This window comes from Perca fluviatilis, chromosome 14 (genome assembly GCF_010015445.1).
Source record: "Perca fluviatilis chromosome 14, GENO_Pfluv_1.0, whole genome shotgun sequence".
NCBI lineage: Eukaryota > Metazoa > Chordata > Actinopteri > Perciformes > Percidae > Perca > Perca fluviatilis.
In genome coordinates this window covers 27,405,846-27,422,927 of record NC_053125.1, presented here as the reverse complement: position 1 = coordinate 27,422,927, position 17,082 = coordinate 27,405,846, and the positions used below count along the sequence as shown (strand labels likewise).

The following is a 17,082-nucleotide window of genomic DNA, read 5'->3' as shown; positions in this document are numbered from 1 at the left end:
AATCAGATCAACGAAGCCTATGAAAATACAACCACAAGCCAGGCTACCCCTGCTGCTGCTTTAGGCAAAGCATAGCTCGTTAGCTCAGCAAGCAAGCAACATGTTGGTAAAGGTTATTTGCCGTTTGTGTAACGAGAATTTAGGAATAAAAGGCCCCATTTCAGGTTCCCGGTCCATATTCCAAAAAAAGGATCCAAGAGAAAAAAGCATTAGTGAGCAGCTAACAGAATTAGGGCTACCGCTGTCTGAAAATTCTGGTTAGTTGATTGGATAAACCATCTGTCTATCACCACCTATGCTGGTGATAGATGCTTCTCATTGTGTTACACCTAAACTCGCCTCAAAACCAACGCTGATTGGTCGGTCGTTTGGCGAACGGCTCCAAATTTTCTCTATCTAAAGATGCCAGACTGATCTGCGAGTGGAAAACTAGAGCTCGCAAGATCAAGACGGTCTCACGAGGCTAATGTTACAGAGCCAGAAAATACTTTGCGGACGGCCCGCACATTCTCACGTCAAGTTAATTTTTTTTAAATCACACCGTGTGTGTGACAACCAGCATACACAATTTTTTTGTGCGTACGCCAACGTTTATAATGAGGCCCCTGGAGACTCTGGACTCTATCAACTCAAAAACATAGTTATTATAAACTGGTTTTGATATGTTTTAGTAGTCACATTACTAACTTACTGTGAATGGTGTTGACTTTCTAAGCAGCGAAACCGCTTTCAACCAAAAATGTCTGTCAGAATTTCTCTAATTGGAGTTTTATTATTGGGATGCCATCCCGCAAATCATAGGGCCTAATTGTGCATGTGTTTATTTCAGAGCTTTTGTGTGTTTGTGTGTGTGTGTGTGTGTGTGTGTGTGTGTGTGTGTGTGTGTGTGTGTGTGTGTGTGTGTGTGTGTGTGTGTGTGTGTGTGTGTAAAATAACAACAGGGTAAAACAAAATGAATTTCTGATCTAGAGTGATTAATAAAGTACACCTTCTTCTTCTTTGATAACTATTGGTTAAACAGAGATTTAGACATCTAATTCAGTCTAGTTTTTACCACTCAAATACATTTCTTTAAATTTGGAGGTCAGAAGAAAAGAAAATATATTTAAAGGATAAAAAACTGATTATTTTGCAAATAGGTTATTAATATTATGTTTACACACAATAGTGGAGGTCTTTGGGGTCCAAAACAATGAGAAGTAAAGCCAAAGTCAAAGAACCTCAGTGAATTCAATTTAGTTTTACAATCCTAAAATCCTTTGACTCTTTGTGAGGTTTATGTTGTTACACATTTTGATAAGCCGAATATAAAAGAAACCAGAAATCAGGAGATTCAAAACTAAAAACAAATAGATGAAAAAAAATATCCATAATAAAAGAACCTTTTTTCTCTCGTCCTCCAGCTCCTTTTGCAGCTCGCTCTCACTCTTCTGCTTCTCCTCTTTGAGCTCCGTCACGTCAGCTGATAGTTTATTTACCTGAGAGGACAGACAGAAGGAAGTTGATTTCAATTCTTTGTAAATCATAATCAGACATAGATGCACATGAAATATACATCCAGCTGTTTTCTTGGTAATGTGTCCCAGAGCCTGATACTCTGTATGAGGTCCTTGGGCCTCATGTATATAAGATTGCGCAGAAGATGGCGTACACCCCAAACTTGAAAAGTATCTACGCACAGAAATATTCCCATGTATAAAACCGGGTGTATGCCAGGTCCTGCACACCTTACCTTTATACATCACTATCAACGTTAAATTGAGCGCATGTGAATGCACTGAACTATGGCAGAAATTTAAAAAAGGTCTAATGTCGAAGTGGAAATCAACAAAAGTTAGTCACTGTCAAAATAATTTCAAATTCTTCTGTTGACACCACGTTTCTTATCAGATGTTGCCCCTGTATTTCTTTTTCTTTTTTTGGGGGGGGGGCATTTTTAGGCCTTTATTGACAGGACAGCTGAAGAAATGAAAGGGGAGAAAGAAAGGGGGAATGACATGCAGCAAAGGTCTGCAGGTCGGAGTTGAACCGGGGCCCGCTGCATCGAGTAGTAAACCTCTATATATGGGCGCCCAATCTACCAACTGAGCTATCTGGGCACCCCCTGTATTTCTGTTTAATCTCTCTCTTCTGTTATTCTAATCTCCTCTGATGTTTGCTCTCATCCTCATTTGACTGTCTGTCTGAACTCTTCCTCTTCTGTCTCATTTCTCTTGAACCTCTGAACGTGACAGAATGACAGAAAATAGGGAAAAGCAAAATATGTCCACTTTAAGTAAATCTTTAATCAGTCTACCCATTTCTACTGGAAACACCAGCTCAGTGCTCTGATTTATTTTCTAACATGAGTGTACTACTTTAACTGGTTTTAACCACTGACTGAACTGATAGTTATGTATGACATATTATTCTAGTAACTGTTAGATTGTAAGGATCATAAATCTCATGGTTTGTTTTGAAACATCTTTTAAAATGTACTTTTAATGTAAAGCCAAAGTAAAGCAAAAAGTCAACAAAACTCATTGACTTCAATTTAGTTGTACAATCCTAAAATCCTTTGACTCTTTGTGAGGTTTATGTTGTTACACATTTTGATAAGCTGAAGATAAAATAAACCAGAAATCAGGAGATTCAAAACTAAAAACAAATAGATGAAAAAAAATATCCATAATAAAGGAACCTTTTTTCTCTCGTCCCCCAGCTCCTTTTGCAGCTCGCTCTCACTCTTCTTCTTCTCCTCTTTGAGCTCCGTCACGTCAGCTGATAGTTGAGCTACCTGAGAGGAGAGACAGAAGGAAGTTGATTTCAATTCTTTGTAAATCATAATCAGACATAGATGCACATGAAATATACATCCAGCATGTTTTCTTTGTAATGTGTCGTAGAGCCTGATACTCTGTATGAGGTCCTTGGGCCTCATGTATAAAAGATTGCGCAGAAGATGGCCTACGCCCAAAACTTGAAAAGTGCCTACGCACAGAAATATTCACATGTATAAAACCTGGCTTACGCCACGTCCTGCGCACCTTACCTTTATACATCACAATCAATGTGAAATTGAGCGCACGTGAACGAGCTACCGACCCCCCTTTGTCTCCTCCCATAAATGAATATGGAAATGACTGTAAATGCGCCCAGACGTCATTCTTTGTCCAATCACAACAGGAAATCCTGCTGCAGACGGAAAAAACTTCACTGACTGTGAGAATGAGGTGCTGATCGTGGAGGTTGAGGCAAGGAAAACATGTTCTGTTTGGAGGTTTGTCATCTCGGATAAGAAATAAAAGAGTGGCAAATGGTGACGGAGCGATGAATGCACCGAACTATGGCAGAAATTTAAAAAAGGTCTAATGTCGAAGTGGAAATCAAGAGAAGAGTGGCGGCGCCACAGTTACCAAACAACATGCATGTCTGTGTCAGTCCAAATTACACACAATAAGCAGTTTTAACCCACTGATGTAAAAACGCCAACGTTTATACATGAGGCCCCTGGAGACTCTGGACTCTTCAACAACTCAAAAACGTACTTATGAAAATGAGTTATTATAAACTGTTTATATTATTTACTGTTTATAATATGTTTTAGTAGTCCCATTACTTACTCACTGTGAATGGTGTTGACTTTCTAAGCAGCGAAACCGCTTTCATCCCAAACATGTCTGTCAGAATGTCTCTAATTGGAGTTTTATTATTGGGATGCCATCCCGCATATTAAAGAGCCTTATTGTGCATGTGTATATTTCTGTGTGTGTAAAATAACAGCAGGGTACAACAAAATGAATTTCTGATCTAGAGTGATTAATAAAGTACCTTCTTCTTCTTCTTCTTTGATAACTATTGGTTAAACAGAGATTTAGACATCTAATTCAGTCTAACTTTTACCACTCAAATACCTTTCTTTATATTTGGAGGTCAGAAGAAAAGAAAATATATTTAAAGGATAAAAAACAGATAATTTTGCAAATAGGCTATTAATATTATGTTTACACACAACAGTGGAGGTCTTTGGTGTCCCAAACAACGAGATGTAAAGCCAAAGTCAACAAAACTCAGTGACTTCAATTTAGTTTTACAATCCTAAAATCCTTTGACTCTTTGTGAGGTTTATGTTGTTACACATTTTGATAAGCTGAAGTTAAAAAAAAACTGAAATCAGGAGATTCAAAACTAATAATAGATGGAAACAATATGCATAATAAAAGAACCTCTTTTATCTTGTCCTCCAGCTCCTTACCGTGAAGCATTTAGCAGTTAAAAAGAGTGCAAATAGGCTATTAATATTATGTATTATTACACACAACAGTGGAGGTCTTTGGGGTCCCAAACAACGAGAAGTAAAGCCAAAGTCAACAAAACTCAGTGACTCAATTTAGTTTTACAATCCTAAAATACTTTGGGCCGTATTTTAACGATCTGAAACGCAAGTATGAAACGCAAAACGCAAGTAGCTTTGTGGGCGGATCTCGGGCGCTGTTGCTATTTTACCGGCGGGATAAATGAGTCTCGCGCCCGACGCAAATCTAAAATGGGTTGGTCTGAAGTAGCTAGGTGTGGTTTGGGCGTAACGTGCAATAAACCAATCAGAGCGTCATCTCACATTCCCTTTAAGAGCAGGGCGCTTGTTCCATGGCGGATTGCTATTATGACGGCGGGTTTGCCTGGCGCACGCCAGCGGGAGCTGTCCGGGATGCGGCAAAGTAATAAATGCCCGTCCCGGGTGGCGATGTTGCTGCGGCCTCTCGGGCGCATCTCCTCAAGTCTGGAGAGGATTGCTGCAGCCATGGAGCGTGGGCCTCCAAACGCACCACCTGCACCTGTTGTGCCCCTTCCTCTTCCCCCCCACTCCATCTCCGTCCACCCGCTCCATCAGGAGCGCATCGCGCATTACTCCCGGACCAGATCCCGCCGTAGTTCAACATCACGTCTCCTTAAGTCCTCTAATATTTCCTCATTTATCTCATCAACACATCCATGATTCATGGAAATGTGTAAAACACAACAAGCCACAAAGAATGCTGCGACTTTTTGAGGACTGTACTGTAAAGTGCCTCCTCACCTATCCAAACACCTGAAGCGCATTTTCAGTAATATTTTCCTTTGTAATTATGTATGGTTTTCAAAAATGGGAACTGCTGCATCCATTTAGATGAGAGAAGTGTATGCGCGTTGTGGACACGCTACATTATGGCCAAGCATGCGCCCCTAAAATAGCATCTGAATAACGCGCTACTGACTTTAGATTAGCGCCACTGACTTTAGACCAGGTTTTTCCTGGTCAGTGGCGGAATTGTTTTCTGAAACTGCAGAATAGCACAAAGTAACGTTTGCGCCGGAACACGCCTCCTCTTTTCGCTGAACCGCCCCCGGGAGCCTAAATACATTCCCTAATTTACCGACGTGCGTCTGTGGAGGGAAAAGTCCGCTGTGCGTCGGGTACAAAATAGGAATGATACATGCGTCGGTGTACAAAGGCAATTGCGCTGAGTGAAAGATAGGGCCCATTGACTCTTTGGGAGGTTTATGTTGTTACACATTTTGATAAGCTGAAGATGAAAGAAACCAGAAATCAGGAGATTTAAAACTAAAAACAAATAGATGGAAACAATATCCATAATAAAAGAACCTCTTTTCTCTTGCCCTCCAGGTCCTTTTGCAGCTCACTCCTTCTCTCTCCTCTGCTTCTCCTCTTTGAGCTCCTTCACTTCAGCTGATAGTTGATTTACCTGAGAGGAGAGAGAAGATAAAAACCGTAGATCAGAGAACTGTTCCCTTATGGAACTTTATGAGTTAGTTAGAGACTAGCTGGTGAACAACGTGAAGCATTTAGCAGTTAAAGAGAGATATTTCCCTGAGTTGGTAATTATGAAAAACAGCTAAAAGAGAGAGAATATTGGACTATTGCTGCAAAAATTTGACCTGATTTTCTCTCTCAGCTTCCTCCCTCTTCTGCTGCTCCTGGAGAGGGATGAACAGTGTGACATGTGGGTCATCATTTTATTAGGGCAGCTTAGTGAAGATACCACACAATGGCACATGTAAAAATTAATCATAACTCAAGTCTTCTTTTTTCAGCATTTGAACGTAACTACAATTGAGTAGATCCACTTTTAATTTAACATAAGTATCTATGAGAAGTATTTGGAAGGTGAATTTTGAGTTTCAGTTTGATAAATACTCTATATGTCTGCAGTGGTTCAGACTGGTTTCAGCAAATCAAACCTCCCACAGTTTTAACCCCCTCTATTTAAAGACTTATGGACAACAAAAGATAGTCACTGTCAAAATAAAAACTTTTGAGAATGTCCCTGTATTTCTGGTTAATCTCTCTCTTCTGTTATTCTGATCTCCTCTGATGTTTGCTCTCATCCTCACTTGACTGTCTGTCTGAACTGGGCCTCTTCTGTCTCATTTCTCTCGAACTTCTGAACGTGAGAGAAGCGTGGTGGCGCCACAGTTACCAAACAACATGCATGTCTGTGTCAGTCCAAATTACGCACAATAAGCAGTTTTAACCCACTGATGTAATGCCATTGACTAAGTGAAACTGTTTCCAGCGCGAGGGAGACCTGAATCAGGAGGAGGAGATGGAAGTGAGGCCAGCGTCTCCACAGCAGGGGACAGGGCGCACGGATCCACTGCACGCCATGCATGAATGAAATAATTAAATACTAAATACAGTACCAGAAATATGTGCAGAATTAAGACAAATAGACAATGTTCTACATAACATAAGTGTAAGAAGTCATTAAAATGTATAGGCTATCCCAAGTCTCCTACCACTTCTCCACATTCTGTTTATGATCCAAACAGTGCTGTGAAGCTGCTTCATTCAGCCCAGTGTTTGGTGGACCGGGTCAGGTTCATTTCTTACACATTGTTCACTTACATAAAACATCTTCCATGGGATCAATTACACCATGGATGTCTGAACCTCAGCAACTACAGACTCACAGACACTATTGCATTTTTCCGTAGCGATCTTTTTGTTGCACAGTCAGTAAGATATTTCATCTATGGGAAATACAGAGGATGACTGAAAGTAGCCTATTTTCTAAGTGGATTTATCATTCATTCACGCCCTCATGTTTAACAGAAGTTAAGTAGCCTCCAAATTAAACAGTTAATAGTGTGAAAGATGTTAAACATTATCCACATAAATGATCAAACTTTTATGGAGTATCAGTGAATTATGTTTTTTCATAGTCAACGTAACAGACATGACAGTAACTGAGGTTATTTTATGTTTGGTGACTTTCGACCCTTTTCAGTTAGAATTCACCACGTTACAGATCCAGAAAAGACTTTGCGGACGACCTGCACCTTCACACGTCAAGTTAATTGTTATAAATCACACCGTGTGTGAAAATCTGCATACACAAGCTTTTTGCCCCTGGAGACTCTGGACTGTTTAACAACTCAAAACCATACTTATGAAAATGAGTTTATTATTAACTGGTTTGATATGTTTTAGTAGTCACCTTACTTACTCACTGTGAATGGTGTTGACTTTCTAAGCAGCGAAACTTCTTTCATTCCTAAAAATGTCTGTCAGAATTTCTCTAATTGGAGTTTTATTATTGGGATGCCATCCCGCAAATTATAGGGCCTTATTGTGCATGTGTACAGTATATTTCAGAGCTTTGTGTGTGTGTGTGTGTGTGTGTGTGTGTGTGTGTGTGTGTGTGTGTGTGTGTGTGTGTGTGTGTGTGTGTGTGTGTGTGTGTGTGAAATAACAGCAGGGTACAACAAAATGAATTTCTGATCTGGAGTGATTAATAAAGTACCTTCTTCTTCTTTGATAACTATTGGTTAAACAGAGATTTAGACATCTAATTCAGTCTATTTTTTACCACTCAAATACCTTTCTTATATTATATTCAGAAGAAAAGAAAATATATTAAAAGGATAAAAAACAGATAATTTTGCAAATAGGTTATTAATATTATGTTTACACAACAACAGTGGAGGTCTTTGGGGTCCAAAACAATGAGAAGTAAAGCCAAAGTCAAAGAACCTCAGTGAATTCAATTTAGTTTTACAATCCTAAAATACTTTGACTCTTTGTGAGGTTAATGTTGTTACACATTTTGATAAGCTGAATATAAAGTAAACCAGAAATCAGGAGATTTAAAACTAAAAACAAATAGATGGAAACAATATCCATAATAAAAGAACCTCTGTTATCTTGTCCTTCAGCTCCTTTTGCAGGTGCTGCTGCTCCTTCTCACTCTTCTTCTTCTCCTCTTCAAGCTTCTTCAAATCAGTTGATAGTTGATTTACCTGAGAGGAGAGACAGAAGGAAGTTGATTTCAATTCTTTGTAAATCATAATCAGACATAGATGCACATGAAATATACATCCAGCTGTTTTCTTTGTAATGTGTCCCAGAGCCTGATATTCTGTATGAGGTCCTTGGACCTCATGTATAAAAGATTGCGCAGAAGATGGCGTACGCCCAAAACTTGTAAAGTACCTACGCACAGAAATATTCACATGTACAAAACCGGGTGCATGCCAGGTCCAGCATTTTTTACCTTCTTACATCACAATCAACGTGAAATTGAGCTCACTTGAACGAGCCACTGACCCCGCCTTGTCTCCTCCCATAAATTAATATGGAAATGACTATAAAACTGTCATTCTTTGTCCAATCACAACACGTAATCCCGCTGGAGACCGAAAAAACTCAACCTCGCAGAGGTTGAGGCAAGGAAAACATGTTCTGTTTGGAGGTTTGTCACGTCGGATAAGAAATAAAAGAGTGGCAAATGGTGACGGAGTGATGAATGCACTGAACTATGGCAGAAATTTAAAAAAGGTCTAATGTTGAAGTGGAAATCAAGAGATGAGTGGCGGCGCCACAGTTACCAAACAACATGCATGTCTGTGTCAGTCCAAATTACGCACAATAAGCAGTTTTAACCCACTGATGTAATGCCATTGACTAAGTGAAACTGTTTCCAGCGCGAGGGAGACCTGAATCAGGAGGAGGAGATGGAAGTGAGGACAGTGTCTCCACAGCAGGGGACAGGGCGCACGGATCCACTACGCCACGCATGAATGAAATAATTAAATACTAAATACAGTACCAGAAATATGTGCAGAATTAAGACAAATAGACAATGTTCTACATAACATAAGTGTAAGAAGTCATTAAAATGTATAGGCTATGCCAAGTCTCCTACCACTTCTCCACATTCTGTTTATGATCCAAACAGTGCTGTGAAGCTGCTTCATTCAGCCCAGTGTTTGGTGGACCGGGTCAGGTTCATTTCTTACACATTGTTCACTTACATAAAACATCTTCCATGGGATCAATTACACCATGGATGTCTGAACCTCAGCAACTACAGACTCACAGACACTATTGCATTTTTCCGTAGTGATCTTTTTGTTGCACAGTGAGTAAGATATTTCATCTATGGGAAATACAGAGGATGACTGAAAGTAGCCTCTTTTCTAAGTGGAGTTTTCATTCATTCACGCCCTCATGTTTAACAGAAGTTAAGTAGCCTCCAAATTAAACAGTTAATAGTGTGAAAGATGTTAAACATTATCCACATAAATGATCAAACTTTTATGGAGTATCAGTGAATTATGTTTTTTCATAGTCAATGTATTATACATATGACAGTAACTGAAGTGGAAACTTTATTTTGTATTGTTTGGTGACTTTCGGCCCTTTTCAGTTAGAATTTACCACGTTACAGAGCCAGAAAAGACTTTGTGGACGACCCTCACATTCTCATGTCAATTTAATTTTTTCATAATTCACACCGTGTGTGTGAAAACCAGCGTACGTAAGCTTTTTGTGCGTACTTCAATGTTTATAAATGAGGCCCCTGGAGACTCTGGACTCTTTAACAACTCAAAACATACTTATGAAAATTTGTTATTATCAACTGGTTTGATATGTTTTAGTAGTCAAATTACTTACTTACTGTGAATGGTGCAGACTTTCTAAGCAGCGAAACCGCTTTCATCCCAAATATGCCTGAGAATTATGTGTGTATGAGAATTTCTCTAATTGGAGTTTTATTATTGGGATGCCATCCCGCAAATTATAGGGCCTTATTGTTCAGGTGTATATTTCAGAGCTTTGTGTGTGTGTGTGTGTGTGTGTGTGTGTGTGTGTGTGTGTGTGTAAAAAAAAAAAAGAAAAAAAAAAAAAAAATTAAAAAAAAAAAAAAAAAAAAAAATTTTTTTTTTAAAAAAAAAAAAAAAAAAAAAAAAAAAAAAAAAAAAAAAAAAAAAAAAAAAAAAAAAAAAAAAAAAAAAAAAAAAAAAAAAAAAAAAAAAAAAAAAATTTTTCTTTCCCCCCCCCCCCCCCCCCCCCCCCCCCCCCCCCCCCCAAATAAAAAAAAAAAAAAAAAAAAAAATATATTTTTTTTTTTAAAAAAAAAAAAAAAAAAAAAAAAAAAAAAAAAAAAAAAAACTTTTTTTTTTTTTGTAATGTGAACGTGACAGAATGACAAAAAATAGGGAAAAACATAATATGTCCACTTTAAGTAAAGCTTTAAGCAGTCTACTCATTTCTACTGGAAACACCAGCTCAGTGCTCTGATTTATTTTCTAACCTGAGTGTACTACTTTAACTGGTTTTAACCACTGACTGAACTGATAGTTATGCATGACATATTATTATAGTAACTGTTAGATTGTAAAATCATAAATCTCATGGTTTGTTATGAAACATGTATTCAAATGTACTTTTATAAATTGTGTGTGTGTGTGTAGTTCTCTCTAAGCGTGCTGAACTCTTGATTCCTCTTGAGTTCTTGCTTTGCCTGTTTCACCTCTTCATAGAGTTCTTCCACCCGTGTTAACTCCTCGCTTTTTTGTCCTTCAGTAGGATGTTCAAATTAAAGTAAATACAGAGATTCATTTGAATAGGCTAACCTCCTGGTTCTTGGCCTGCATGTCATCCTTCATCTTTTGATGAAGACCCTGCTGTTCAACCTCATGTGTCTTCTTTTCATCGTTGAGCTGCTGCTGGACTTCAGCTAGTTTACTTTCAGACTGGGAGGAGAGAGAAGATAAAGGGGAATAAAATGAGAGACATGTTTGTTTATCAAAGTTATTCTACAAATAAAGGCAGCAGTTAAAGCTGCTGTAAATTGATTAACAGGAATATAAAAAGAAATGTGTCATATTTGAAAATGTTTTTGTGTTTGGTTTTTGTTTTGATGTGTACATTTACGTAATTAGATCTGATTCTGGACTTGGTCAAATCCCTGTGGATCTGGTCCAATAAAAGCTTCTAAACCAAATATTACAGAACCAGACATGTCCCAGCTTCTAGCTCACTGTGGTTTCTCTAAAATAGATTTACCTCATTATTTGAAGTTTTGGACACATTTAACATGAAAATCCAACAATAGAACATTGTAGATATGACAGAAAATAGGGAAAAGCATAATACAGTACAGGCCAAAAGTTTGGACACACCTTCTCATTCAATGCGTTTCCTTTTTATTTTCATGACTATTTACTTTGTAGATTCTCACTGAAGGCATCAAATGGTGACGGAGCGATGAATGCACCGAACTATGGCAGAAATTTAAAAAAGGTCTAATGTTGAAGTGGAAATCAAGAGATGAGTGGTGGCGCCACAGTTACCAAACAACATGCATGTCTGTGTCAGTCCAAATTACGCACAATAAGCAGTTTTAACCCACTGATGTAATGCCATTGACTAAGTGAAACTGTTTCCAGCGCGAGGGAGACCTGAATCAGGAGGAGGAGATGGAAGTGAGGCCAGCGTCTCCACAGCAGGGGACAGGGCGCACGGATCCACTGCACCACGCATGAATGAAACAATTAAATACTAAATACAGTACCAGAAATATGTGCAGGATTAGGACAAATAGACAATGTTCTACATAACATAAGTATAAGAAGTCATTAAAATGTATAGGCTATGCCAAGTCTCCTACCACTTCTCCACATTCTGTTTATGATCCAAACAGTGCTGTGAAGCTGCTTCATTCAGCCCAGTGTTTGGTGGACCGGGTCAGGTTCATTTCTTACACATTGTTCACTTACATAAAACATCTTCCATGGGATCAATTACACCATGGATGTCTGAACCTCAGCAACTACAGACTCATAGACACTACTGCATTTTTCCGTAGCGATCTTTTTGTTGCACAGTCAGTAAGATATTTCATCTACGGGAAATACAGAGGATGACTGAAAGTAGCCTCTTTTCTAAGTGGATTTTTCGTTCATTCACGTCGTCATGTTTAACAGAAGTTAAGTAGCCTCCAAATCAAACATTTAATAGTGTGAAAGATGTGAAACACTATCCACATGAATGATCAAACTTTTATGGAGTATCAGTGAATTATTTTTTTTTCATAATCAACATATTATACATATGACAGTAACTGAGGTGGAAACTTTATTTTGTATTGTTTGGTGACTTTCGGTCCTTTTCAGTTAGAATTTACCACGTTACAGAACCAGAAAAGACTTTGTAGACGGCCTGCACATTCTCACGTCTAGTTAATTTCAAACCAGCATACGTAAGCTTTTTGTGCGTACGCCAACGTTTATACATGAGGCCAATGGAGAATCTGGACTCTTTAACAACTCAAAAACATACTTATGAAAATGAGTTATTATAAACTGGTTTGATATATTTTAGTAGTCACATTACTTAGTTACTGTGAATAGTGTTGACTTTCAAAGCAGCAAAACTGCTTTCATCCCAAACATGTCTGTCAGAATTTCTCTAATTGGAGTTTTATTATTGGGATGCCATCCCGCAATTTATAGGGCCTTGTTGTGTATGTGTACATTTCAGAGCTTTGTGTGTGTGTGTGTGTGTGTGTGTGTGTGTGTGTGTGTGTGTGTGTGTGTATGTGTGTGTGTGTGTGTGTAAAAGCAGGGTACAACAAAATTAATTTCTGATCAAGAGTGATTAATAAAGTACACCTTCTTCTTTGATAACTGTTGGTTAAACAGAGATTTAGACATCTAATTCAGTGTATTTTTTACCACTCAAATACCTTTCTTTATATTTAGAGGTCAGAAGAAAAGCAAATATATATAAAGGATAAAAAACTGATGCAGATAGGCAAATTTCAAATAGGCAATTAATATTATGTTTACACACAACAGTGGAGGTCTTTGGGGTCCCAAACAACGAGAATTAAAGCCAAAATCAACTAAACTCATTGACTTCCATTTAGTTTTACAATCCTAAAATCCTTTGACTCTTTGTGAGGTTTATGTAGTTACACATTTTGATAAGCTGAAGATAAAATAAACCAGAAATCAAGAGATTCAAAACTACAAACCTTGTCCTCCAGGTCCTGCTTCTCCTCTTTGAGCTCCTTCAATTCAGCTGATAGTTGATTTACCTGGGAGGACAGACACATGGATGTTGATTTCAATTATTTGTAAATCATAATCAGACATTGTTGCACATGAAATATACATCCAGCTGTTTTCTTTGTAATGTGAACGTGACAGAATGACAGAAAATAGGGAAAAACATAATATGTCCACTTTAAGTAAAGCTTTAATCAGTCTACCCATTTCTACTGGAAACACCAGCTCAGTGCTCTGATTTATTTTCTAACCTGAGTGTACTACTTTAACTGGTTTTAACCACTGACTGAACTGATAGTTATGTATGACATATTATTATAGTAACTGTTAGATTCTAAGTATCATAAATCTCATGGTTTGTTATGAAACATGTATTCAAATGTACTTTTATAAATTGTGTGTGTGTGTGTAGTTCTCTCTAAGCGTGCTGAACTCTTGATTCCTCTTGAGTTCTTGCTTTGCCTGTTTCACCTCTTCATAGAGTTCTTCCACTCCGTGTTAACTGCTCGTTCTTTGTCCTTCAGTAGGATGTTCAAATTAAAGTAAATACAGAGATTCATTTGAATAGGCTAACCTCCTGGTTCTTGGCCTGCATGTCATCCTTCATCTTTTGATGAAGACCCTGCTGTTCAACCTCATGTTTCTTCTTTTCATCGTTGAGCTGCTGCTGGACTTCAGCTAGTTTACTTTCAGACTGGGAGGAGAGAGAAGATAAAGGGGAATACAATAAGAGACATGTTTGTTTATCAAAGTTATTCTACAAATAGAGGCAGCAGTTAAAGCTGCTGAAAATTGATTAACAGGAATATAAAAAGAAAAGGGGCATATTTTAAAATGCTTTTGTGTTTGGTTTGGTTTTGATGTACATTTATGTAAATCAATTTGATCTGATTCTGGACTTGGTCAAATCCCTGTGGATCTGGTTGGAATGATTTTTGTAAGTGACCTGCACACACTACTGTAAGTGTGAAGGCGTCTACACTATGTATGGTATAAAGAATGTAAACTGAACACAGTGTATTTCATTATTAAAGTGAAGATGAACCTCCTTCTTCTTGGTGTCCAGCTCCTCTTTCAGAGTCTGAACTTCTCTCTCAGCTTCCTCCCTCCTCTGCTGTTCCTCCTGGAGCTGCAGAGTGAGAGGAGAGAGATGAACAGAGATGTAAATGATTTTATCAGGGCATATTAGTGAAGATACCACACAATGAAACATGCAAAAAAGAATCATAACTTATGTCTGATTTTTGCAGCATTTCACCTTCAGTGCATTTGAGAAATGTAAGCTTTTAATGTAACATAAGTAATTTCTAATAAGTTAATATCTCTCTCTTCTCGTATGACTTTTGTAGGTTTGATCTTGTTTACTGTGGATGACATAAAGAATGTGACTTCAAACTGAAATCAGTGTATTAAAGTAAAGACAAAGCTCCTCTTTCAGAGTCTGATTTTCTCTCTCAGCTTCCTCCCTCCTCTGCTGCTCCTGGAGAGGGATGAACAGTGTGACATGTGGTTCATCATTTTATTATGGCAGGTTAGTAAAGATACCACACAATGGCACATGTAAAAATTAATCATAACTCAAGTCTTGTTTTTACAGCATTTGAACGTAACTGCAATTGAGTAGATCTGCTTTTAGTATCTATGAGAAGTATTTGGAAGGTGAATTTTTTGTTTTAGTTAGATAAATCAAATCAAACCTCCCATAGTTTTAACCCCCTCTAATTCAAGACTCATGGACAACAAAAGTTAGTCTTGAGTTCTCACTAAGACCAAGAAAGTGGATCACATCACTCCAGTTCTGAAGTCTTAAAACTGTCTCCCTCAATTGATTTCATAATACTTTTGCTGGTTTATCAATCACTAAACGGTTTAGGGCCAAAATACATTTCTGATCTGCTGCTACACTATGAACCACGAGACCTCTCAGGTCGTCTGGGACAGGTCTACTTGCTGTCCCCAGAGTCCAAACTAAACAGGGGGAAGCAGCATTCAGTTTCTATGCTCCACATATCTGGAACAAAGTCCCAGAAAACTGCAGGTCTGCCGCTACTCTCAGTTATTTTAAATCAAGGCTGAAGACCTTTCTTTTTGATGTTGCCTTTCTTTAAATAAAGAATAAATAATTTTTTTATTGTTTTTAACTGCTCTTTAATGTTTTATATAAAGCCTTTTGTATTGTCCAGTTGCTGAAATGTGCTATACAAATAAAGCTGCCTTGACTTGTCTTGTATTTTAAACCAAATATTTCTGAACTGGACATGTTCCAGCAGTAAAGTGACCGTAATTTGGGGAGAAATGACCAGCATTGGCCTCCAAGATTATAGCTATTTTGTGTTAGCGTGCAGCTACTTAATAGTTAGCAGTATGCTAACGTTAGATTGTAAAGGAACGAAGCAGCACTTTGTACCATTCTGAACAAAGACCTGTTTGTTCATCAAAGTTATTCTACAAATAAAGGCAGCAGTTAAAGCTGCTGTAAATTGATTAACAGGAATATAAAAAGAAAAATATCATATTTTAAAACATTTTTGTGTTTGGTTTGGTTTTGACGTGTATATTTACGTAAATCAATTAGATCTGATTCTGGACTTGGTCAAATCCCTGTGGATCTGGTCTAGGGCTGCAGCTATCGATTATTTTAGTAATCGAGTATTCTACCGATTATTCCATCGATTAATCGAGTAATCGGATAAGAAATACTTAGTAAGAAATGCTTAGTAAACAACAATAGTAAATATTTATAATTGCGTGTATGAAAAAAGGAAACCTGCGCTTTTGTATATATACAAAAGACTGGTTTCCTTTTAAAAAAAGCAAAATTTTTATTTGCCAAATTCCAAGTACATCTTTGGTGGCCCAAATATTAATATTTTTCACCCCTTCACCTTAAGTAGCCATGTTGGGGAGGAGCCGTGTTCTTTCCGCAGCAGCTAAGTTCCCAAAGATTAGTAGCAAACTAATAAACAGTTAGACTACAAACCGAGCGCTTTCGTTTTAGCTGGTTGGTAAAACATGGCTATTAGCAGAGTAGCATGCTGTAGGCTAGTTGTGTAAAAACATCGCTATTAGCAGAGTAGCATGCTGTAGGCTAGTTGTGTAAAACATGGCTATTAGCAGAGTAGCATGCTGTAGGCTAGTTGTGTAAAACATGGCTATTAGCAGAGTAGCATGCTGTAGGCTAGTTGTGTAAAACATGGCTATTAGCAGAGTAGCATGCTGTAGGCTAGTTGTGTAAAACATGTGGTGGGATGAGAGCAGCAGACGTTAGCTACCTTGTGTCAGGTTGGCTCCGTGGAATGGATGAGTACACTGGGTGTTTGTTACAGAGGCGATGTAACAGCATGTTTGCAGCTACATGTTAAAATGATCCCAAACTTTCTGTCGTTTTCTTTTTCTCGTCTTCTCTTAAACCCTCGCTATTTTCGTCTTCCTTCATTTGTAATCTGGGCAGTCAGTCTTGTGTCCGCAGACGCGTCAAACTGACGCTAGTAATAATCCTCCGGCGGGAACACAGTGAGCCGTACAACCTTAATTACGTTATTTAACGAAGCTTTGAGGCAAAGAATTTTGCTCTCGAGGATTTTTGTAATCGAATTATTCGAGTTATTCGAGGAATCGTTTCAGCCCTAATCTGGTCCAATAAAAGCTTCTAAACCAAACAGAACCGGACATGTCCCAGATTCTAGCTCACTGTGTTTTCTCTAAAATATGTTAAGATCATTATTTGAAGTTTTGGACACATTT

The 17,082-nt window shown here is 38.0% G+C and overlaps 1 protein-coding gene and 1 long non-coding RNA gene across 2 annotated transcripts in view; both read right to left on the bottom strand.

Annotated features, from left to right (window-relative positions):
• LOC120572192 (selection and upkeep of intraepithelial T-cells protein 6-like) overlaps positions 1 to 17,082 on the bottom strand; it is a 75,978-nt gene that overhangs the window by 5,872 nt on the left and 53,024 nt on the right. The window contains exons 11-14 of the mRNA XM_039821376.1: positions 14,384 to 14,467; positions 13,913 to 14,032; positions 13,305 to 13,367; positions 8,176 to 8,280 (exon numbers count right to left, since the gene is read on the bottom strand). Of these exons, the coding sequence (XP_039677310.1) occupies positions 8,176 to 8,280; positions 13,305 to 13,367; positions 13,913 to 14,032; positions 14,384 to 14,467 (372 nt within the window). The remainder of the gene's footprint in view (positions 1 to 8,175; positions 8,281 to 13,304; positions 13,368 to 13,912; positions 14,033 to 14,383; positions 14,468 to 17,082) is intronic.
• On the bottom strand, positions 1,381 to 5,658 carry LOC120572209. The gene is made up of 3 exons (XR_005641384.1): positions 5,624 to 5,658; positions 2,681 to 2,776; positions 1,381 to 1,478 (listed from the first exon to the last, which is right to left on the bottom strand). It is a non-coding gene; the product is annotated as an uncharacterized LOC120572209 (long non-coding RNA).